This window comes from Ovis aries, chromosome 12 (genome assembly GCF_016772045.2).
Source record: "Ovis aries strain OAR_USU_Benz2616 breed Rambouillet chromosome 12, ARS-UI_Ramb_v3.0, whole genome shotgun sequence".
NCBI classification, from domain to species: Eukaryota; Metazoa; Chordata; class Mammalia; order Artiodactyla; family Bovidae; genus Ovis; species Ovis aries.
The window spans coordinates 5,337,115-5,361,436 of record NC_056065.1 but is presented as its reverse complement, the minus strand read 5'-3'; the positions used below and the strand labels follow the sequence as shown (position 1 = coordinate 5,361,436).

Here is a 24,322-nt window from a genome sequence, read left to right as displayed (position 1 = left end):
AGAATCTTACATGTTGATGTCTCTTAAAACTGTTTATATTGATTTGGCATTTAATTTTGTCAAGTGCACAAATAAACACCACCTTGTGATTACGGAAATTTGGAGAGTCTTGTTTAGATATTCTGAAGCCTTTTGGAATGCGGGGTAGTGTGCACTAAGCTGGAAGTGCTCAGAGAGGGGCAGGACCTCTCCAGATTCCTTTCCCCTGGCTGTCACTGGTGCAGCAGATGGTGCTCTCCCCAGTGAGGCTGAAGCTCATCCCTTTCCAGGTGCAGCTCACATGTATAACTTACTTCTTTTCCAAAAGGAAAGGCTTCCAGAGGTTTTCCTCTGTGTCTCCAACTAAGGATATCTGGTTGATTTGGACACAAAATTTCTGGAAAGAAAGTAAAAGGTATGTTTTATTGAGGAGTTTTCACCAGAGGTAATCTGCAGTCATAGGGTGCTATGGTTGGTACTACCTAAAAATACAGAATGGACTAGATCAACTGAGATTTCAATCTCAATTTTTACTTAAAACTATATAAAAGAAATTGCTTGTCCTGAATCTTCCAGGCTTTTAAGTATTCTGAATAGAGAAATTTACACCTTTAGTTAAGTACCAAAACTTTTAAAGAAGCAAAAGGATCTCTTGGAGGGTAAGTCATTCATTTACTCAATGTATATTAATTGAGTACTTATTCTGTGTCAGCTGTTCTTCAGGGTCTGGTGATAAAATGGCGAAGAACATAGATAAATTCCTTGTCTTCCAAGGAGCTTACATTCTCAGGAAAGATTTCTACGTATGTATTCCACACATACTAATCATCTAATCATTGCATATTGGAGACTCATGTTTTAATCAGCTTATTGTTCCTTAATCTATCAGCATAATTACCTAGATACAAGTTCTGAGAATTTAAGGAGTCTTAAACAGCTCAGCCGGAAAAGGCGATAGCACCCCACTCCAGTATTCTTGCCTGGAAAATCCCATGGACGGAGGAGCCTGGTAGGCTGCAGTCGATGGGGTATCGAAGAGTCGGACACAACTGAGCGACTTCACTTTCACTTTCATGCATTGGAGAAGGAAATGGCAACCCACTCCGGTGTTCTTGCCTGGAAAATCCCACGGACGGGGGAGCCTGGTGGGCTGCCCTCTACAGAATCGCACAGAGTGGGACACGACTGAAGCAACTTAGCAGTAGAAGCAGCAGCAAACAGCTCAGCCTGTGTAATGTTGCTCCCCATTTCCCCCATATTCCTGCACTGCTTTGATCTACAATCTCCATAAAAATTACTTTAATTTTTTTTTCCTACTTGTACCACCTCTCCATTTAAGTATAAAAACACAGGACAGGGAGTTTGCTCATCTTGTTCACTGCTATAACACCAGTGCCTGGAAGAACATCAAACACAGAGTATATGCTCAATAAATTGAATTAAATGAATGAATGTTTTATACTTGTATATTAGCAAATGCAAAAACCATAGAGTACTTCAATGACATTAAACAAAAGAAAGAAGAAAATAATAAATTGGTCAAAGCTTGACATTAGCTAATCTTTCCTGATTTAGAGGCAAACTACAGCAAGATTTACCATGTTAAACAAAGAATTCTAAATGGCAGAGCCTGATCAGATGGTTCCCAAAACATATAATGCACTTGAAAGTGAATTACAACAAGTTTAATCACAATAAAATACTCATAAAATGAGCAAATACTTGTCAATAATTAGAATTAGAAAGTAGGAAAACAACTGCTGGAGAGGCCAGGAGTCAAGTTATAAATAGATTAAAGGGAGAGATAGGCCTTCAGTGTTATCCCGTCTATGCACATTCACTGAAGCACTGCTATTTCAAAGGCTTTCCCATTTCTACCAAGACACAGTAACTAGCAGAACTTCCTTTTAACTGGAATCTAAGGAAGTAAATATTTGTGAATATGGGAATAGTTTCAACCAAAATGCTATTTTATTTGCAAAAATCTCATCAGTTTGAGGATCTGAAACCAGCAGGTGGCAGGGGTGCAGACGCTACATCAGTCTTGAAAAGTCACAGCTTCCGGAAGAGTGAGGGATAACAGCAAAGCACAGTTAAATGGTCATATTATACAGACCCAGCCAAAGATGAAGAAGGTATTGGTAGCATAGCTGCCATCTCCTTGATCCTGGATCCAGACTCAGAGAAATCAGTCTCTCTCTGAGCATCCCATGCTGATAAATCATCTCATAGTCATTATTAGAATAAAACATCCTCCAAGTGTAGGCACTGGAACAGCTAGTAAAGCAGCTGCCAGTCTGGATTAATAAAGCAAAGAATATCTGGAAAAGAACAATGACTATTCTTTTATCTCTATATTTGTGGTAGTGATTTGGAAAGTTCACATGTTGGGCTACAAAAGAGTAAGTGTGAATATTCTGGGAGCAAAAATGAAAGGAGATTGGAAATAATTCTGGTACAAAGTCCTCCAAAATTCTCATTGTATGTTGAACCCTTGAGTATGTGTGTGCTCAGTCGCTCAATCATGTCCAACTCTTTGCAACCCTATGGACTGTAGCCCACCAGGCTCCTCTGTCCATGGGATTTTCCCTGGCAAAAATACTGGAATGGGTTGCTATTTCCTCTACCAAGGGATCTTCCTGACTCAGGGATTGAACCTATGTCTCTTGTATCTCCTGCATTGCAAGTGGATTCTTTATCACTGAGCCACCAGGTAAGACTGGGCCCTCATGGTTCCTACATTTATTAGGTGCTGGTATTTGGCTGCTGGAAAGGATTCTTTGGAACATTTTGAGATCAGGCACTTTATTGCTCATGCTTTATATTTCCCATGTAGAGATGTGCATGCTGTGATGGGTCTAAGATTCCGATAAACAAGTGAATGACCTTACTTAAAACATTAACATCAGCCACCATAATCCCATTTCAGAGCCCTTAGCCTGTTACTAACCAGGTGACATATGATTGGATGAACTATAATTATAGCTTCACTCCTACTACAAAATTTACTTTTGATGGTTAAAAGATTTCTGAAATAATTCTTAAATGATCTCAGTTATTTTTAATAAGCTTTTCTCGCATATCAATCTTTTCCTGGATCTCTGAAAATGGCTCTTTTTCTTTTATGCTTGAAAATGGCTCTTTTTCTTTAATGCTTGGAGAGTATGATTTCTCCACTTAATGTGTCACCTATATACATTCATAACTAGTGGCTGTATGTGTGTGTTTGAACTTGCCATTTATGTTTCAGGTTTTCCTTCATATCTCATGTTATTAGTTCCACCTGTTCCTCACTCTTACTTTCCATATATACTTCCCAAACTTAATTCCTCTGAATATTTCCTTTTTTTCCCCAAATCACACTAAACCCTTTTTTAAATGAAGATCAGTTTCAGCGTTCAGCAGGCCAATCAGCTCACACTCATCCCTCATCACGAATGAAGGATACTTTTGTTCCAAGGTGGAAATTAAGTGCGAAGAGTACACTTCCATTAGTAAATTAGTACAGAAAGTCAGCACAAGAGTTCACTAGGAAAACAAAACAAAACAAAACAAAAAAAACAGGAATGAGATTTCCCATGAGAGACAAAGAGATTGATCTGCAAACCAGAGAGTATAGGCACACTGGGGGGCTGCCAGGCTCCTATCTCCCTGGGATGCGCAGCATAGAGAATCAGTCCCTCTGAGGTCATAGCTGGGCTATAGAACACTTCCTGTCCAGGAGAAAAGTCATCCTTGTGGCTTGGAGTGTGTTTACCATGCAGAATTTCTGGAGGTGGCTGACATACTGGAGAAGGAGAAACAAAGTGCTCTTAATTGTGTGAAAATAACTTTTCCTCATTGATGAGCTAGCCAATAGGCTCATAACCATACGTCTATATGTTTTGACAGTTGTGGTAGACTAACATTTTATTGATGGCAAATTTAAACAGAGAGAGAAAGAGAGTCTTGTTAAAAGAACTGATACACTGCAGAACAGTGACTAGAACTGAGACATACTCGGTTCATGGTTTTCCATCTAAAGTACACTCCTGAGATGACATAGCAGAGAGTTCCTGTCCACATTTCAGTCTATTAATATCACTGTTCACTCAGTACACAGTTGTTAGATTGATGGATTTTTATATCTTCATACCTCCTTTCTAGAAAGCCATCATCAATTTATATCCACCTTCTTGGCAATAAGCAATGCTTGTGCCCAAATCTCATCCAACATGTTGTCCAATCACCTATCACACTATGCTGTGACGAACAAAATTCAGACATCTCTTTCCAACTCTGCAGTGGCCACCTGCCATGTTTTGGCAGAGAAAATCGGTCTCCTCTCTCCACTCTCTAGAGACAGGTCCTCCTCAAGCATTCATTTCATTCCAATGAAAAGAGAATCATTGAGTGAAATCTTCTAAAAAGCCTACAGTTCTCATAATAAGACTGCATATTCCATACCATAATTTGTATCTGAGTCTCTGTCTCTATATATAGTTGGTTTGAACCCAGAATCAGAATACACTGGAACCTCTTAAATTATGTAAAACTGTAGTAATGTGAAAAGTCATTTCAGCTTGGCTTAAGTCAGGTCAGTTTCTCAGCCTAGACTTTAGATTTCTCAAGAATAAAATGGGGCATTGCACTATAATAAATTACCCCTTTAAGAACTTTGTAAATACTCTGATGTTGTAATATCAAATTTCAGGGCTCATCAGTCCCTTGTTTCCCTTGATTAATAAGTGCACTGTAGTGTGATATTTAAGTACCATGCTGGTTAAATCTCTGTTGACTAAGCCTCGCACTTCTGCATTCTCCTTTGACTGCTGAGGCTACAAGCCTGAAAGCTAAAATTGTCTTTCTTATCAGCTGTGTCCTGGTTAAGCTGACAGTTGAAGGCATATATACTGGATTAAAAGGCAGGAAGATGATAGAAGTCATTCTTGTGGACAGGCTCAGGAGGTGGCAATTGATGGCTCTTTCTTAGCAGCAACTTTAATTCCAGCAATGGTAATGACTGCATGCTCCAGCAACTTCAGCTACCTTCTGGCAGCAGTGGCAGCTTCTGCAGCATGAGCAGCTGAAGGAAATACCTGTTCACTGACAGTTTCAGGCACCTGTGCTCTAGTCCAGAGGAAATGGTAGGTTCCTGAGCTCTGGTAACATTTCCTGCCTCCTTTAGCTCTTCCTGCCGTTTTAACACTTACTACATGCACTAAACCCCTCACTTCTTAAAATAAATAGACTAGTTTTTTATTTTCACAGCTCTAGAATCAGGTACACTTAGATTCTGGTCCTCCCCATAGTTCAGTTCGGTTCAGTTGCTCAGTCATGTCCAACACTTTGCGACCCCATGAACTGTAGCATGCCAGGCCACCCTGTCCATCACCAACTCCCGGAGTCTACCAAAATCCATTTAAATTGAGTTTTTGATGCCATCAAATCATCTCATCCTCTGTCATCCCCTTCTACTTCTGCCTTCAATCTTTCCCAGTATCAGGGTCTTTTCAAATGAGTCAGCTCTTTGCATCAGGTGGCCAAAATATTGGAGTTTCAGCTTCAAAATCAGTCTTTCCAATGAACACCCAAGACTGATCTGCTTTAGGATGGACTGGTTGGATCTCCTTGAAATCCAAGGGACTCTCAAGAGTCTTCTCCAAAACCACAGTTCAAAAGAATCAATTCTTCGGCGCTCAGCTTTCTTCACAGTCCAACTCTCACATCCATACATGACCACTGGAAAAACCATAGCCTTGACTTGATAGACCTTTTTTGACAAAGTAATGTCTCTGCTTTTTAATATGCTGTCTAGGTTGGTCATAACTTTCCTTTCAAGGAGTAAGCACCTTTTAATTGCATTGTTGCAATCACTATCTGCAGTGATTTTGGAGCCCCCAAAAATAAAGTCTGACACTGTTTCATTGTTTCCCTGTCTATTTGCCACAAACTGATGGGACCAGTTGCCATTATCTTAGTTCTCTGAATGTTGAGCTTTAAGCCAACTTTTTCACTCTCCTCTTTCACTTTCATCAAGAGGCTCTTTAGTTCTTCACTTTCTGCCCTAAAGGGTGGTGTCATCTGCGTATCTGAGGTTACTGATACTTCTCCCAGCAATCTTGATTCCAGCTTGTGCTTCTTCCAGCCGAGCGTTTCTAATGATGTACTCTGCATAGAAGTTAAATAAGCAGGGTGACAATATGCAGCCTTGACATACTCCTTTTCCAATTTGGAACCAGTCTGTTGTTCCATGTCCAGTTCTAACTGTTGCTTCCTGTCCTGCATACAGGTTTCTCAAGAGGCAGGCCAGGTGTTCTGGTATTCCCATCTCTTTCAGAATTTTCCACAGTTTTTTGTGGTCCACACAGTCAAAGGCTTTGGCATAGTCAATAAAGCAAAAAGAGATGATTTTCTGAAACTCTCTTGCTTTTTTGATGATCCAACAGATGTTGGCAATTTGATCTCTGGTTCCTCTGCCTTTTCTAAGACCAGCTTGAACATCTGGAAGTTCACGGTTCATATATTGCTGAAGCCTGGCTTAGAGAATTTTGAGCATTACTTTACTAGAGTGTTAGATGAGTGCAATTGTGTGGTAGTTTGAGCATTCTTTGGCTTTTCCTTCCTCTGGGATAGGAATGAAAACTGACCTTTTCCAGTCCTGTGGCCACTGCTGAGTTTTCCAAATTTGCTGGCATATTGAGTGCAGCACTTTCACAGCATCATCTTTCAGGATTTGAAATAGCTCAACTGGTATTCCATTACCTCCATGAGCTTTGTTTGTACTGATGCTTCCTCAGGTCCTACTGTGAATGACTTCACATTCCAGGATGTCTGGCTCTAGGTGAGTGTGAGTGATCACACCATCATGATTATCTGGGTCTTGAAGGTCTTTTTTGTACAGTTCTTCTGTGTATTTTTGCCACCTCTTCTTAATATTTTCTGCTTCTGTTAGGCCCATACCATTTCTGTCCTTTATTGAACCCATCTTTGCGTGAAATGTTCCCTTGGTATCTCTAATTTTCTTGAAGAGATCTTTAGTCTTTCCCATTCTATTATTTTCCTCTATTTCTTTGCACTGATCACTGAGGAAGGCTTTCTTATCTCTCCTTTCTATTCTTTGAAACTCTGCATTCAAATGGGTATATCTTTCCTTTTCTCCTTTGATTTTGGCTTCTCTTCTTTTCAAAGCTATTTGTAAGGTCTCCTCAGACAGTGATTTTACTTTTTTGCATTTCTTTTTCTTGGGGGTGGTCTTGAGACCTGTCTCCTGTACAATGTCACAAACCTCTGTCCATAGTTCATCAGATACTCTGTCTATCAGATCTAGCCCCTTAAATCTATTTCTCACTTCCACTGTGTAGCCCTAAGGGATTTGATTTAGGTCATACCTGAATGGTCTGGTGGCTTTCCACACTTTCTTCAATTTAAGTCTGAATTTGGCAATAAGGAGCTCATGATCTGAGCCACAGTCAGCCCCATAGTTACTATCTTAATAATCTTGAACAATTATCTAACCTAAGACTCACTTTCTCTGTAAAATGTGAAAAGAATATTAACTACCTCATGCCTTTATTTTAATAATTAAGTGCAAGGGCTGACCTGATAGCTCACTTGGTAAAGAAACTGCCTGCAATGCAGGAGACTCCAGTTCCATTCCAGGGCCTGGGAGATCCACTGGAGGAGGGTAGACTACCCACTCCAGTATTCTTGGGCTTCACTTGTGATTCGGTTGGTAAAGAATCCGCCTGCAATGCAGGAGACCTGAGTTTGATACCTGGGTTGGGAAGATCCCCTGGAGAAAGGAAAGGCTACCCACTTCAGTATTCTGGCCTAGAGAATTCCCTGGACTGTATAATCCATGGAGCCACAAAGAGTTGGACACAACTGAGCGACTTTCACCTTCACTTCACATAGACTATATAATGGTGCTTAACAAGAGGACTCATTATGTATTAGCACTTACAGTACTCAAGAGTAACTAATGAATTTTTTAAGATTATTTTAACTTAAAAAAAACGAGTAACAGATTATAGAGAGTATCAGTGGTGATATGTGCAGAAAATTTGTTTATAAGAATAGCAAGGAGAGTGTGCATTCTTTGCCCTGATTTATCTTTGCTTCTGAGTTTGAACATGTATACATATGCACATGGCTGCTTTATTTCATGTTTCCTCCCAAGAAAATGTACTCTTACACACTGCTCATTACACATCTTCCCCCCAGGACAAAAACAAATCTCCTTATCCTCCTACAACTCGTATCATTTGTAGGCACCTTCATGGCCTCAGTCAGACTCACCCCTGGAGCAACTGGGCAGCTCCAGCTCCCACATATTTTGGGACTGGAAATGAACAATGGAGACTCCTTTCATGGTAAAGCCAGACTGACACATAAAACTCACGGTTTCATATAAGAAGAAGAAGAAAAAAAAAACTTTTGTTTTCAGACATCTTTATTAAATTTTCAATGACTAGAGGTGTGCATTTAATAGATATAATGCACTGGAGGGGAGGTCTGCTCCAGATGCTCACTTGTCTTCGCTGTTGCAATATATTGACAGTTCACCCATGAGGTCAATCAGCTTTTGCCTTCTCTCTCCAAAATTGCAGTGGTAGGTCACCACTGTTTCATACTTAAAATATTCCCTGTTGGCGCTATTGAAATCTCCATTGGTAATGCCTGGGAGTGGCCCACAAAGAATGCCTAGGGAATGGAAAGCAGTGAATTAAAATGACTATTGAGAGAAATCAAATGAGTCACTAAATGGTAACTATCTTTATTTTACCTTTATTATTAGATTTGAACCTTTGCTAACCTAGATAAAGCTTTTACAAAGTTTTAATTTACGTGGTCATGCCTAAATACAATTTGAGTACATTTGGGTAAGCATGAGAAAATTTATGAAGCTGTAGACTATGCTGAATATTTTGAAAATCTAAATGATGTCAATAGAAATATAAATTACTAATATTCACTAAAGTAGATATAGAAAGCTAGTATAGACAAAGAAACTTGTAAAAATAGAAAAAAATTAACAAAGAAGTTATATCATAGTTTCATGTAGTATATACGTCTAAATGTTATTTTGAATATAAAGGATAAAACTTACCAATTCATTTTATCAAGCCTAAATTTGATTTCATAATAGTATACCCCTATAAAAGTGACCACAGAGTAACCTGCAAGAAATGTCAGATACAGTTTTAAATGTAAAAGTAGGACATAATACATGACAGGACATGGAAAAAGTTGCATTTTTCTAACACTATATAACAAATAAGTAACATCAACCAAATTTCTAAAACAAAATTAAAAATGAAAATTCTTAAGGTAGCTTTTGCTTCTGGTAATTTCAATAATTGACCTCAATTATCTCTCCACCCATTTCCCACTTACCTCCAGAGAAAAACTAGAAATGCTGCAAAAATATAAAATATGTATCAGGGTGCTAACAAATGAGGGACTATGGTCTCATAGAAGATGAAAATCCAGGAAAGAATCAAGCATTTGAGCTGCTTTTCCCTTGGGAAAATTAGTTGACTCAGGAGGTGGCATTTGATAGGCTCATTGAGTCAAAGGCTTTCCTGATATCAGGGCTTCCCTGAAAGCTTAGTTGGTAAAGAATCCACCTGCAATGCAGGAAACCCCAGTTCCATTCCAGGGTCGGGAAGATCTGCTGGAGAAGGGATAGGCTACCCACTGCAGTATTTAGGAGTATTTAGGCTACCCACTCCAGGGAAGCCCCTACAAGGGCTTCCCTTGTGGCTTAGCTGGTAAAGAACCTGCCTGCAATGTGTGAGACCTGGGTTTAATCCCTGGGTTGTCATGATCCCCTAGAGAAAGGAAAGGCTACCCACTCCAGTATTCTGGCCTAGAGAATTCCCTGGACTGTATGGTCCATGGGGTCTCAAAGAGTCAGACACAACTGAATGACTTTCACTTTCACTTTGAGTCAAAGGAAAAAAATTGCAGTTCAGGGCCTTCAAATTAGAAATTTTATTAATATCTCCTGATATGTATTGAGACTTCAAAAAACCAGGCTCTGTGACTCAAGATTATTAGAATTATGCTTCAAGCACTGGTGGCCCCAAAAAATTAGTTTTTGAAATTGAATCAAAGTCTCAGATTGCTAGGGTCCCCAGGAACCTGGCAGAAACAACAGCAACAAAAAAATCCCTCTCTGAAAGAAAATTAGTCATCCAAAATCTTGAATTTATTTCTACAGAAAAGCTTGCAAATCTCATTCCTGATACACAATTAAGAGTAACCAGGCACTTGAACCAGTAAAATAACAAGAACAAAAGCTAGCATAGCCACTGACAATAGAAACTGACCCATCAGGACTCCAGATATTGGAATTTTTGTTATCAGATTTTTAAAAACTATATTACTACTAATAATAAAGGATAAAATTAACAAAATGGAAATTTTTGGTAAACATTAAAAACAATTGAAGTGACAGGGCAAATTTTGAAAGAACCTAATAAAAGTTCTACAGTTACAAAATGCGGTTAACTGAAATTCTGAATTTGGATAAGATTCAGTTCAGTTCAGTTCAGTCACTCAGGTGTATCCGACTCTTTGCAACCCCATGAATCACAGCATGCCAGGCCTCCCTGTCCATCACCAACTCCCGGAGTTTACTCAGATTCATGTCGATCGAGTCCGTGATGCCATCCAGCCATCTCATCCTCTGTCATCCCTTTCTCCTCCTGCCCTCAATCCCTCCCAGCATCAGAGTCTTTTCCAATGAGTCTTTTTTCCAATGAGTCTTTTCCAACTCTTCTCATGAGGTGACCAAAGTACTGGAGTTTCAGCTTTAGCATCACTCCTTCCAAAGAAATCCCAGGGCTGATCTCCTTCAGAATGGACTGGTTGGATCTCCTTGCAGTCCAAGGGACTCTCAAGAGTCTTCTCCAACACCACAGTTCAAAAGCATCAATTCTTCGGTGCTCAGCCTTCTTCACAGTCCAACTCTCACATCCATACATGACCACTGGAAAAACCATAGCCTTGACTAGATGGACCTTAGTCAGCAAAGTAGTGTCTCTGCTTTTGAATATGCTATCTAGGTTGCTCATGGCTTTCCTTCCAAGGAGTAAGCGTCTTTTAATTTCATGGCTGCAGTCACCATCTGCAGTGATTCTGGAGCCAAAAAAAATAAAGTCTGGCACTGTTTCCATTGTTTCTCCATCTATTTCCCATGAAGTGATGGGACCGGATGCCATGATCTTTGTTTTCTGGATAAGATTAGTGACAGTTTAGATACAGTTGAAAATTTAATCATTGGAAATTAAAATAGAAGAAAACATCAAAAACACAGAGCAACAAAAGAAACATAAATACAGACGGGAGAGTAACAGTCTTGTAGAAGAGAGGAATAAGGAGAAGCACATGTTGAAGTTTGAAAACTAAGGCATCCCACAATGACGGGAGAGAGATAATAGTGCATAAACAACATGTGAAGAAGTAATGATAGAGATTTTTCCAAAACTGATGAAATACATCGAACCACAAATTCAAGACACAATACAAACCCCAAAAAACAAATACAAAGAAATCCCTACCTAGATGCATTATTGATATTGTAAAAAAATCAGAAGCAATTTTAAAAGCAGTCAGAAAACAAAGAAGATAACTTTCAAAGGAATCATACTTAGAAAAATTTTTAAAACATTTGTTGCCAGAAGACTTATAATACAGAAATGCTTAAAAATTATTCTTTAGGCTGAAGGAAAATAGTGTCACATAGAACTGATAGAAATGTAATATGGAAGAAGTATAACAGAGTTAACATGTGGATAAATATAAATAAATACAACTTTTATAAAAGCAGCACCTATAATGTCTTGTGAGATACAAAATGTATGTAAAAACAGTAGGAAATGGCAGGAGGACATAAATGGAGTTGAGATTGCCATGGGTTCTTGCATTGTTTGGGAGGTGGTAAAATCATTATTTATAATAGATTATATAATTATAATAGGTTATAATTAAGATAAATTCAATTATAATAAATCAAGGATCTATATTGCAGTCTCTAGGATAATAAAATATACAAATAAATAAAATAACAAAATTTACTTGAGGAGACAAAATCGGATAATAAAAATGATTAATTTAAAAATGTTAGAAAGTTCTTTGGCCCATTTTTTGATTGGGTCGTTTATTTTTCTGGAGTTGAGCTGCATAAGTTGCTTGTAAATTTTTGAGATTAGTTGTTTGTCAGTTGCTTCATTTGCTATTATTTTCTCCCATTCAGAAGGCTGTCTTTTCACCTTGCTTATATTTTCCTTTGTTGTGCAGAAGCTTTTAATTTTAATTAGATCCCATTTGTTTATTTTTGCTTTTATTTCCAGAATTCTGGGAGGTGGATCATAGAGGATCGTGCTGTGATTTATGTCTGAGAGTGTTTTGCCTATGTTCTCCTCTAGGAGTTCTATAGTTTCTGATCTTACATTTAGATCTTTAATCCATTTTGAGTTTATTTTTGTGTGCGGTGTTAGAAAGTGATCCAGTTTCATTCTTTTACAAGTGGTTGACCAGTTTTCCCAGCACCACTTGTTAAAGAGATTGTCTTTACTCCATTGTATATTCTTGCCTCCTTTGTCAAAGATAAGGTGTCCATATGTGTGGATTTATCTCTGGGCTTTCTATTTTGTTCCATTGATCTATATGTCTGTCTTTGTGCCAGTACCATACTGTCTTGATGACTGTGGCTTTGTAGTAGAGCCTGAAGTCAGGCAAGTTGATTCCTCCAGTTCCATTCTTCTTTCTCAAGAATGCTTTGGCTATTCGAGGTTTTTTGTATTTCCATACAAATCTTGAAATTATTTCTCCAAAGAAGACATACGGATGGCTAACAAACACATGAAAAGATGCTCAACATCACTCATTATTAGAGAAATGCAAATCAAAACCACAATGAGGTACCACTTCACACCAGTCAGAATGGCTGCGATCCAAAAATCTGCAAGCAATAAATGCTGGAGAGGGTGGAGAAAGGAACCCTCCTACACTGTTGGTGGGAATGCAAACTAGTACAGCCACTATGGAGAACAGTGTGGAGATTCCTTAAAAATTGCAAATAGAACTACCTTATGACCCAGCAATCCCACTTCTGGGCATACACACCGAGGAAACCAGAATTGAAAGAGACACATGTACCCCAATGTTCATCGCAGCACTGTTTATAATAGCCAGGACATGGAAACAACCTAGATGTCCATCAGCAGATGAATGGATAAGAAAGCTGTGGTACATATACACAATGGAGTATTACTCAGCCGTTAAAAAGAATTCATTTGAATCAGTTCTGTTGAGATGGATGAAACTGGAGCCGATTATACAGAGTGAAGTAAGCCAGAAAGAAAAACACCAATACAGTATACTAACACATATATATGGAATTTAGGAAGATGGCAATGACGACCCTGTATGCAAGACAGGGAAAGAGACACAGATGTGTATAACGGACTTTTGGACTCAGAGGAGAGGAGAGGTGGGATGATTTGGGAGAATGCCATTCTAACATGTATACTATCATGCGAATTGAATCGCCAGTCTATGTCTGACGCAGGATACAGCATGCTTGGGGCTGGTGCATGGGGATGACCCAGAAAGATGTTATGGGGAGGGAGGTGGGAAGGGGTTCATGTTTGGGAATGCATGTAAGAATTAAAGATTTTAAAATTTAAAAAATAAAAATAAAAAAAAAGAAATTAAAAAAAATGTTAGAAAGGAAGAATAAAGGAAAAAGTTAAACAAAAATTAAATACCAAGATGCTAGACTTAAACCTCACTATATAAGTAATTATATTAATTTGAAATATTCTAAGCATTTCGATTAAAGGCAAAGATTTTCAGAGTGAATTAAACAACAAAATCTGAGTATATGATGTTTACAAGAGATAAATTTTATCTTATTTTTATTTTTTGGTCGTGCTGGGCAGCTTGCAAGCTCTTACTTAGTTTCCTGGCCAGGGATTGAACTCAGTTTCTCAGCAGTGAGAGTAAACAGTCCTAACCACTGAACTTCCAGGGTATCCCCTGATAAATTTTAAATGTAAGACAAAGAATGGATGAAAGTAAAAGATCTGAAGCATATGTAATACAAAATCAGAAAAAGAATGTCAATATTTCTATATTAATATTATAAAATAGATTTTAACAAAAGAAATATTATGAAAGGTAAAGAGGGACATTTCATTATGATAAAAGAGTCAATTCAGCAAGAAAGCAAAATAATAGAGATAGACAACTCTAGTCATATTCAGTAATTGTAGTAGTTTGAATGGCAACTCCCTAAAACGATATTTCATGTCCAAATCCATGGAACTTGTGAATGAGAATTTGTTTGGAAAAAGAGTCTTTGAAGACATAATTAAGTAAAGAATCTTGAAATGAGATCAACTTGGATTAACAGAGTGGATCTTCAATCTAAAGAGAGCTTGTAAGAGAAGAGAAGGGTAGACATACACGGAGGAAAGCATGTGCAATGGAGGCAAATAGTGGAGAAATACATCTGTACGTGAAGGAATGCCAAGGATTGCATCAACCACCACAGGTAGGAAAGAGGGATAGGACAATTTTTTTTTTTTTTTCCTCCCAGGAAAAGGAATCAATCTTGCTGACATCTTGATTTTAAACTTCTGGCTTCTGAACTGTGAGAAAAAATTTTCATTTTAACCTACTAAATTTGACTATGCTAAAACCAGTCCATTCTGAAGGAGATCAGCCCTGGGATTTCTTTGGAAGGAATTATGCTAAAGCTGAAACTCCGGTTCTTTGGCCACCTCATGTGTGAACTGAAAGGCTTTGACTATGCGGATCACAACAAACTGGAAAATTCTTCAAAGGATGGGAATACCAGACCACTTTACCTGTCTCTTGAGAGACCTGTATGCAGGTCAAGAAGCAACAGTTAGAACTGGACATGGAACAATGGGCTGTTTCCAAATTAGGAAAGTAGTAATCAAGGTTACATACTGTCACACTGCTTATTTAACTTATATGCAGAGTACATCATGTGAGATGCCAGGCTGGATGAAACACAAGCTGGAATCAGGATTGCCAGAAGAAAATATCAATAACCTCAGATATGCAGATGAAATGGCCCTTACAGCAGAAAGTGAAGAGGAACTGAAGAGCCTTGAGATAAAGGTGAAAAGGAGAGTGGAAAAGCTGGCATAAAACTAAACATTCAAAAAACTAAGATCAGGAGCAGTCCCAAGATGACAGAGGAATAGGACAGGGAGACCACTTTCTCCCCAAAAATTCATCAAAAGATCGTTTGAATGTTGAACAGCTTCCACAAAACAACTTCTGAATGCTGGTGGAGTACACCAGGCACCCAGAAAGGCACCCCAATCTTTTCAAAATGAATGGTCTTAAGGCTACTATAAGAAAAAGACTGAAAGCCAGAGACAGAAGGCTTAACTCCAGAACTTTAGAACATCAGAAAACTCCTGACTCCAGGGGACATTCACAGATAAAAGGTCACCCAAAAGTCTCCATACCTACACTGAAACCAAGCTCCACCCAAGAGCCAACAAGTTCCAGCGCAAGACACACCATGCTAATTCTTCAGCAAAGCGGGAACACAACCTGAACATTAAGAGAAAGGCTGTCCAAAGCCATGCCAAATACATAGACACCCCAAAACTCACCATTGGACATTTCATTGCACTCCAGAAAGAAGAGATCCACCTCCACTCACTAGAACACAGATGCAAGCTCCTCCAAACAGAAAGTGTTGACACACCACTGGTCCAACCCCACCCACAGGGAGCAGATTCCACAATTAAGATTAACCATGAACTCCCAGCCTGTAGAAAGGGTGCCACAAACACAGCAATCTAAACAAAGTGAAAGGGCAGAGAAATATTCAGCAGGTGAAGGAACATGATAAAAACCCAACAAACCAAACCAAAGAACAGGAGATAGGAAGTCTACCTGAAAAAGAATTCAGAATAATGATAGTAAAGATGATCCAAAATCTTGAAAACAAAATGGAGTTACAGATAAACAGACCAGAGACAAGGAATGAGAAGATGCAAGAAATGTTTAACAAGGACCTGGAAGACATTAAGAAGAGTCAATCAATAATAAATACTGCAATAGCTGAGATTAAAAGCACTCTGGAGGGAGCCAATAGTAGAAGAAATGAAGCAGAAGAGAGGATAAGTGACTTGGAAGATAAAATGGTAGAAATAAGTGATGCAGAGAGGAAACAAGAAAAAAAGAAGAGACTCTCTGAGACCGGTTCATCTTCTGCTGCTGGATTAGTGGTGCACTACCATGGGTGTAGGGTCAAGAGATACTGATCCTGGTCTGTTTTCTGCTGCAGTGTGGAAGGCTGGCACCCTGGGCCTTCTGGCATGTCTAATGTGAGTGGAGGAGTCTCCCTGCTGCTATCTTGAATGCTAGGTCTCACCAACCAGGTTCTACTGGTGCTACCATTGGAAGCAGAGAACAAACTCACTGCTGTTGCAGGACATGAGATATGTCAATCACCCAGGTCCTACTATCAACACGGCTGCTGGTAGACTGAGACCTGCTGTTTCTGATGGGTGGGACCTGGGAAGGACAGACATCCCCCATCCCTGATTTCTCCCTATGCTGCTAGGCAGACTGGGCCAATGCTATCCCCTAAGTATGGGTTTCTTCACTACATCCATGCTGAGCTTCCCCTCCTCCAGTCCTTTAATGAAAGAGTATGCTTCTGTCTCTCTCTGCTTGTTGACTATTCTGGCGTACAGTCTTCTATAGCACTCATCTTGAGAGGTAAAAGGAAAATCCAGGGAACTCACCACAGGATCATTCTTTAAGGTCTGGGGCCCCTAACCAGCCCACTTTCTTCCTACCTTTTGTGGTTATCTTACGGTTGTATGTTGAACAGTTTCCAGGGAAAAGCAAAGTTGGAACTAGAAGTTCAGTAACAGGTCTTTAAAAACCATTTATAAAAGTTAATAATCAGTCATTGTAGAAAAAAGTGAAAGACACAGAAAATTCCTGTAATGACAAAAAATTACCTAAAATCTCTCTTTCGGCATAGTTAATGGTTTAGAGAAGAGCTTCTCAAAATTCTCATTTGCATGGAAATCACCAGGGGATCTTGTGAAAATGTGACTCTGATTCAGTGGGTATGCAGATTTTGCATGTCTAACAAGCTTCCAGGAGATGCTGACCTTGCTGGTCTGTGCACTGTACTTTGGGTCCAGAACTTAGAGGAAGTTCTTTCAGTCTCTTATGTGAAGAAATACATGTGTAACATGAATGTTAGCTGTCAGGTGGTTGTGGTTAAACTGGACTGGGACCTATATTTCACAGCTGTATGAGAGTCCTCCTTCACCCGCATGATGTCTGTGTGTCTTAGGGCTTATATCCCCACACTTCTTTCTGCTTCCACTCTGCTGTGTCTATCCCTGCTGGCTTTGGGTTCTGTACTACATTTCATCTAGCAGCAAAACCCAAGATTTTGTGGATTTCTCCCCCAATTCCACTTGTGCAAAGCATTTGTTGTTGCATTTGGGGCAAGTTTTAGAAAGTGTTCCCCTGGGAAGTTGAATGCCATCAGTCATTTTATTCCATCCCTCACTTGTCTTTCTCCTTCTTCTTCTCTGAAATAACAAGCAACTTTCTCTCCTTGCCTTAGTTTGGAGTTGCCTTAGTCCTGAGTTTGGAGTCTCGCCTTCTTTAAATATAACCTCTATCCTAAAATGGTTTTCATTATATACAATATTGCTGGGTAGCACACCTATATTTGCTCTTCAGATTTCCTTTTGGAGCCTTATTGAGACTGATACTCCTGGGTTCTCTCTTTATCTCTACCTTCCCATCATGAGTTCTCAGATTGGTGAGTTTGGGAGAAGGATAAGGGCAATTAATTTCAAACTTCTTCATCTTGCACCACACTCCCACTCGTCATGCCTGCAGAGAGGATGCATTCTGGTTCATTCCCGGCCATATGCTAAAGTGCCTCTCCTACCCCTGTGATGAGTAGGGGTGGGTGGGGGAAGCTGACAGTTATTCATCTGTGCCTGAGAACAGGAAAGTACATTTAATTGTGGAATTTTAAAAATTAGTTCATTGATCCCTTACCTAAAGTTATATTCTCTACCAATCCCTTTCAGCAATAAAGATATAATTTGAGCTTCATCTGTCTGATTCCTCAATTGGTCCAGAAATTTGGTGGTGAAGATATGTGAAGTGCTCGTTGGAATCCTTCCTGCAAACTCTAGCAAATATACTGTGTCAATCCCCAGTGTTTTATTGCAGAATAATATTCCATCACCTAAAGTGAAAGTGAAGTTGCTCAGTCGTGTCCAACTCTTTGCGACCCCATGGACTGCAGCCTACCAGGCTCCTCTGTCCATGGGATTCTCCAGGCAAGAATAGCGGAGTGGGTTGCCTTTTCCTTCTCCAGGGGATCTTCCTGACCCAGGGATCAAACCCAGGTCTCCCACATTGCAGGCAGATGCTTTAACCTCTGAGCCACCAGGGAAGCCCATTCCATCACCTAAAATGGACCACAATTTACTCCAATAATCCCCTATTGTGAATATTAGGTTACTTTTCAACCTTTCCAAACCTTTAGATTCGTTTAGACTCTTCAGAAGGCTTCCCTTGTAGCTCAGTTGGTAAAGAATCAGCCTGCAATATGGGAGACGCAGGTTTGATTCCTGGGTTGGGAAGATGCCCTAGAGAAGGAAATGGCAGCTCACTCCAGTATTCCTGCCTGGAGAACCCCATGGACAGAGGAGCCTGGCAGGCTACACTCTATGGGATTGCAAGAGTCAGACACAACTGAGCAACTAAGCACAGTACACACAGACTCTTCTGACAAGTTTAACTTCTTGGCAAAAATATATTGCTTAAATTGTGCTAAATGGTATAAATTTGTATCAATTTATACTGCCACTAAGGAGATCAAATCAGTCAATGTTAAGGGAGATCAACCCTGAATATTCATTGGAAGGACTGATGTTGAAGCTGAAGTTCCAGTGTTTTGGTCATTTGATGCAAACAGATGACTCATTGGAAAAGTCCCTGATCATGGAAAAGATCGAGGGCAGAAGAGGGCATTAGAGAATGAGATGGCTGGATGGCATCACTGATGCAGTAAATATGAACTTGGGCAAACCCCGAAGATGGTGAAGGACAGGGAGGCCTGGCCTGCTGCAGTCCATGGGGTCGCAAAGAGGTGGACGTGACTGGGCAACTAAAACAATAACAACAGTACTGTTATTAGAAGTTTATGTCAATACCCATTACACTGAACTTCATCAATAGCAGTTATACATAAGGATTTTTGCCTCTTTTGTTTATTGCTGTTCTTAGTATTTGTGGGCTCTGAATAAATACTTTTGTATTTAATAGTAGTCAAATAGGATACTATTGTTATTTTCATTTGTATTCTATTAATAGCAAGGCTAGATCCTTCCACATGTATTGACATATACATACATTTTTCTTTTGTTTATACCTTTTATTTATACCTTTTTCTTTTGTTAATTGCCACTTTGTATCTTCTGATCATTTCTCTATTTAGATGTTCATGTTTTGTTTATAAGGACTTTCCATATATTTTTTCATTTGCATTTCATTTGTTTTTAGTAATAGTATATGTGTCAATTCTATTAATTTCTCAGTGAATTCTGCCTATGCTTGAGATAAACCCATTGACTAGGAATATTCTTAAATTTGACACATTTATTCCTTTTTATTTAATTGTATCTAGGAGTCATATATGATAACATCTATTTCTTTGATCAATATGAAATTTATTGTGGTACATAAAATGCAATAAGCATTTAATATTATTAAAAAATACTAGTCTGCTTATGCTTTGAAAAGCTACATGATACCTTCAAATCACAAGATTCTCTCTTTTACAAATTTGGGTCTATTTCCACTATTCTGTCTTCCAGATCACTGATCTGTTCTGCTTTTTCTATTCTGTAATTGAGTCCCTCTCAATAATTTTTCATTTCAGTTATTGTATTCTTCAGTTCTGATGTTTCTTGTTTGTATTTTATGTCTCTTTATCAAAATTCTCACTATGTTCATCCATTCTTCTCCTGAATTTGATAAGCATTTTTATGACTATTATTTTGAAATCTTTATCTGCTAAATGCTTATCTCCATTTTGTATAGTTCTTTTTCTGGGCTTTTGTCTTATTTTTTCACTTGAAAGATATTCCCTTGTTTCCTATTTTGCATACATCTGTGCATTTGTTTTTATATATTAGGGACATCGGCTGCATGTGCCAATCTTAAAAGAATGGCTTTATGTAGACAGTGTCCTGTAGAGCCCAGTGACATAATCCCTCCCGGTCACCAGAGCCAGGCACTCAAGGCTATCCCCTGCATGGGTCACCCACATCCTTCTGTTGTGTTTACGTCATGACTTCTACAAACACACTGGTGGGAAGGACTGATCCCCAGCCCAGGTGTCTGGGAGGCCTGGTTGCAATTACAGTAGGCTTGCTGGTGGGAGGGGCTAGGCCCCCAGAATGTGAGTCACTTTGGAGGGGCACCTGTCCTGACGAGAGACATGCAATGGCTAGGATGGGGTGGGAGCATCTTCAGAGGAACTGGTTTAGGCTGGAAGGTTGGGTACAGCAGATTCTTGGTGGAATGTTGTGATAGGGCACACAGTATTACTTATGTTTATGGAGAGTGACAGAAAGTCACCTACCAGTACTGAGCGAGCTATATGGAAGGAGAGAAAAAAAAAATGGCACCTACCAGCACTTTCATCCCCTGGTATATGTACTCCTGGTACATCCCCTAGTGCCCTAAAACTAGACAGTAAATCACCTTCTTGTAAAATCCAGGCATTTTAAAACTGCTGCTCTGTCTGTGTGGGACTCAGAGCAAGTGAACCCTTTAAGAGCAGAGTCTCCCACTGCCCTCTGGATCTCCCAAACATAAGCCTGCTGGCTTTCAAAGCCAGACACCATGGTAATTTTCTTTCTGGTGCAGATGCCATAGGCTGTGGAGCTCAATGTGAGGCTTGGGCACCTCACTCCTCAGGGGGGAACCCTATGGTTGTGATTTTCTTCTGGCTGTGGGTCACTGTATTGGGGATGTGGGTTCTGACAAGATCACATCTCTTTTCCTCCTCTGCATCTCAATGTGACCATATATATATATATATGTATGTATGTATATAAGTTTGAGTAAACTCCAGGAGTTGGTGACAGACAGGGTAGCCTGGTGTGCTGCAGTCCATAGGGTCGCAAAGAGTAAGACACGACTGAGACAATGAACTGAATTGAACTTCACTCTTCTCTTTCACTTTCATCAAGAAGGTCTTTAGTTCTCTTCATTTTCTGCCATAAGGGTGGTGTCATCTGCATATCTGAGGTTATTGATATTTCTCCCAGCAACCTTGTGGGACTGTGTTTTAATCTTGTGCTTAATCCAACCCAGGATTTCACATGATGTACTCTGCAGAGAAGTTAAATAAGCAGGATGACAATATACAGCCTTGATGTACTTCTTTCCTGATTTGAACCCAGTCCATTGTTCCATGTCCACTTCTAACTGTTGTTTCTTGACCTGCATACAGACTTCTCAGAAGGCAGATAAGGTGTTCAGGTATTCCCATCTCTTTCAGAATTTTCCACAGTTTATTGTGATCCCCACAGTCAAAGGTTTTGACGTAGTCAATAAAGCCAAAGTAGATGTTTTTCTGGAACTCTCTTGCTTTTTCCATGATCCACGGATGTTGGCAATTTGATCTCTGGTTCTTCTGGCTTTTCTAAATCCAACTTGAACATGTGGAAGTTCATGGTTCACGTATTGCTGAAGCCTGGCTTGCAGAATTTTGAGCATTAATTTACTAGGGTGTGAGAAGAGTTCAATTGTATGATAGTTTGAGCATTCTTTAGCATTGCCTTTATTTGGGATTGGAATGAACACTGACCTTTGCTAGTCATGTGGCCACTGTTGAGTTTTCCAAATTTTCTGGTGTACTGAGTGCAGCACTTTCATAGCATCATATTTTAGGATTTGAAATAGTTCAACTGGAATTTCATCACCTTAACTTGTTTTGTTCATAGTGATGCTTCGTAAGGTCCACTTGACTTTACATTCCAGGATGTCTGGGTCTAGGTGAGTGATCCCACTATCATGCTTATCTGGATCATTCAGATCTTTTTTGTATAGTTCTTCTATGTATTATTGCCACCTCTTATTAATATCTTCTGCTTCTGGTTAGGCCCATACCATTTCTGTCTTTATTGATCCCATCTTTGCATGAAATGTTCCCTTTGTATCTCTAATTTTCTTGAAGAGATCTCTAGTCTTTCCCATTGTATTATTTTCCTCCATTTCTTTGCATTGATCACTGAGGCTGACTTTCTTATCTCTTCCTGCTATTCTTTGGAACTCTGCATTCAATCAGGTATATCTTTCCTTTTCTCCTTTGTACTCAAGTACTTAGTAATCAAAGGGACTAGTGATGTTTTTAAGGCTGGTGACATATGTGCACTGAAATTCATTTCATTTTATTACTATTTTTATGTTTCATTTATGTTATTTAGCATGTATTGTAAGTAAGCAATAAGTAATAAAAGCAGACCAGAACTTACGATATAAGGTCCTCCTTCTCTTTCCTAAATTGGTTGTCTCCCGCAACAGTAAGCCACGAGTATGTCCACTGCAAGATAACTGCATGGTGTACAGTTCTGTAGGGGTGCTAGAACAATTAAGATTTGCCCATCCATCACATCTGCTCCATCATCCCAAATAAAGAGGTCTCTCTTACTTTTTCCCGATTCCAACATTTCTAAGCCTTATTTTTTTAAGAATGTATGTTTGTTTCATTTACCTTTTTAGAATGCTGGTCCATCTCATCTAGAATGTTTCACTTTGCTTCAGGTACAGTAATTTAATATGAAAAGACTACCCTCACCCCTCTAATTTCTATCTTGGATACAGGTTTTTACTATTTTTTCAAATATTTGTTTATCATTCCCAAGGGTAGTTAAATGCCTGGGTTCAAGTCACCACCTCTACTTAGAAACCTTAAAGTTATATTTTGAATGAATAAGTAGTTTGACTCTGAGACTATTATTTAGAGACTACTGTTACAATTCTAGAGCTGTTATCCCAACCAATGCTACTGCCAACTCACCCTTTATTACAAAAATAATTAAAAGTTGATCCAAACCAAGTGTCTTCATTGATCTTCATTTTGCCATTTATGAGCTCTAGAAAAGATCCACATGATTTACCTATGGGAAAGAAGCAGAACATGGGAACTTGGGTGTGAAATACTCTGAACTTCTATTAATACATAAGATCTCAACCTGGCCATAGATTACTGAAGGGCATTTGTAATTCCACAGATTTGCTACCTTGAGGAAACTCACAAGACTGCCTCAGAATCAGGTACCTACTATGCATCATTTTCAAAAAGACCTAACTTCCAGATCTGTCTCATCCTCATATTTTTTGCCTGTCAAAAAAAAAAGTAAATTTTGTTTATTACTAAAATGCTTACTCTGTAATTCAACAAGTATAAATCAAAAGACTTGAAGTTTGGGATTCTCTCCCCACCTACACTTTTCTTTCCTTTCCTGAGTCATTCATTACTTAGTTTCAGTTGTATAAATGGGACATCCCCTAGCAAATTTTCCCTCAGTCATGCCTTCTGATGGTCATTTCCCATGAAATGAATTTGTAATGAACATGATAGGAACTCAAAGCAGTAGGAAGATACAACCTACAAAAATGAATCTCACATCTATTATACTTTAGGCAAAGTTACCAAGACTTGTGTCTTTGTTTCAAAATTTGAACAATTGATCAGATCTTAACGATTACTGACTAATACAGAGTAATTCTCAATCCAGATAGAGATAAAGGAAATCCCTGTATACAGTTGTTACATGTACAGTTGTTTTCAGAGCTTGGCCAGATAGAGTTTTGTAGGCACGTGATAGAGAACACTTCCATAATCACCAAGGCTGCATTTATACTTCACAGTTGTTCTGACAGGAAACTCATCTTGGTCCATCAGTACTGTAAGCATGGTGAATGGAAGCTCCACTGGGGCTTTGCATTGACCTGGAGAGAAAGACCACAGTGACATCAAAGTTAGTGGAGAAACTTCTAGTATACTTTCTCTTTTTTTTCTCCAGTGTGTTTCATAGATGAAGCAGTAACCACTGTTGAAAGTCTGTTGCCAAGTCAATGATTCAGCACAAAGAAATTTCAGCACTTAGTTTGTAGACAAACTCAACAAACATGAAGTAATATTTTAATGCATATTTTAAATACTGGACTCAGATACTATACCTTAAAACCTCATGTATGTGTGCGCGTGTGTGTGCATGCGCTCTGTCAC

The 24,322-nt window shown here is 39.1% G+C and overlaps 2 protein-coding genes and 1 pseudogene across 2 annotated transcripts in view; all 3 read right to left on the bottom strand.

The window, feature by feature from the left end:
• Positions 1-1,830: 1,830 nt before the first annotated feature.
• On the bottom strand, positions 1,831-22,647 carry LOC105614152 (complement component receptor 1-like protein). Its single transcript, XM_042229540.1, is given in 8 exon segments — positions 1,831-1,897; positions 3,399-3,510; positions 3,600-3,680; positions 3,683-3,766; positions 8,260-8,377; positions 8,379-8,494; positions 8,497-8,664; positions 22,563-22,647. Coding segments are annotated over 8 exon segments (831 nt in total).
• Positions 8,553-24,322, bottom strand: part of LOC121816111 (uncharacterized) — a 31,872-nt pseudogene continuing 16,102 nt past the window's right edge.
• Positions 14,105-24,322, bottom strand: part of CR2 (complement C3d receptor 2) — a gene marked incomplete at its 3' end in the record, with an annotated part of 63,273 nt that continues 53,055 nt past the window's right edge. The window contains 2 exon segments of the mRNA NM_001009724.1: positions 14,105-14,135; positions 20,303-20,314.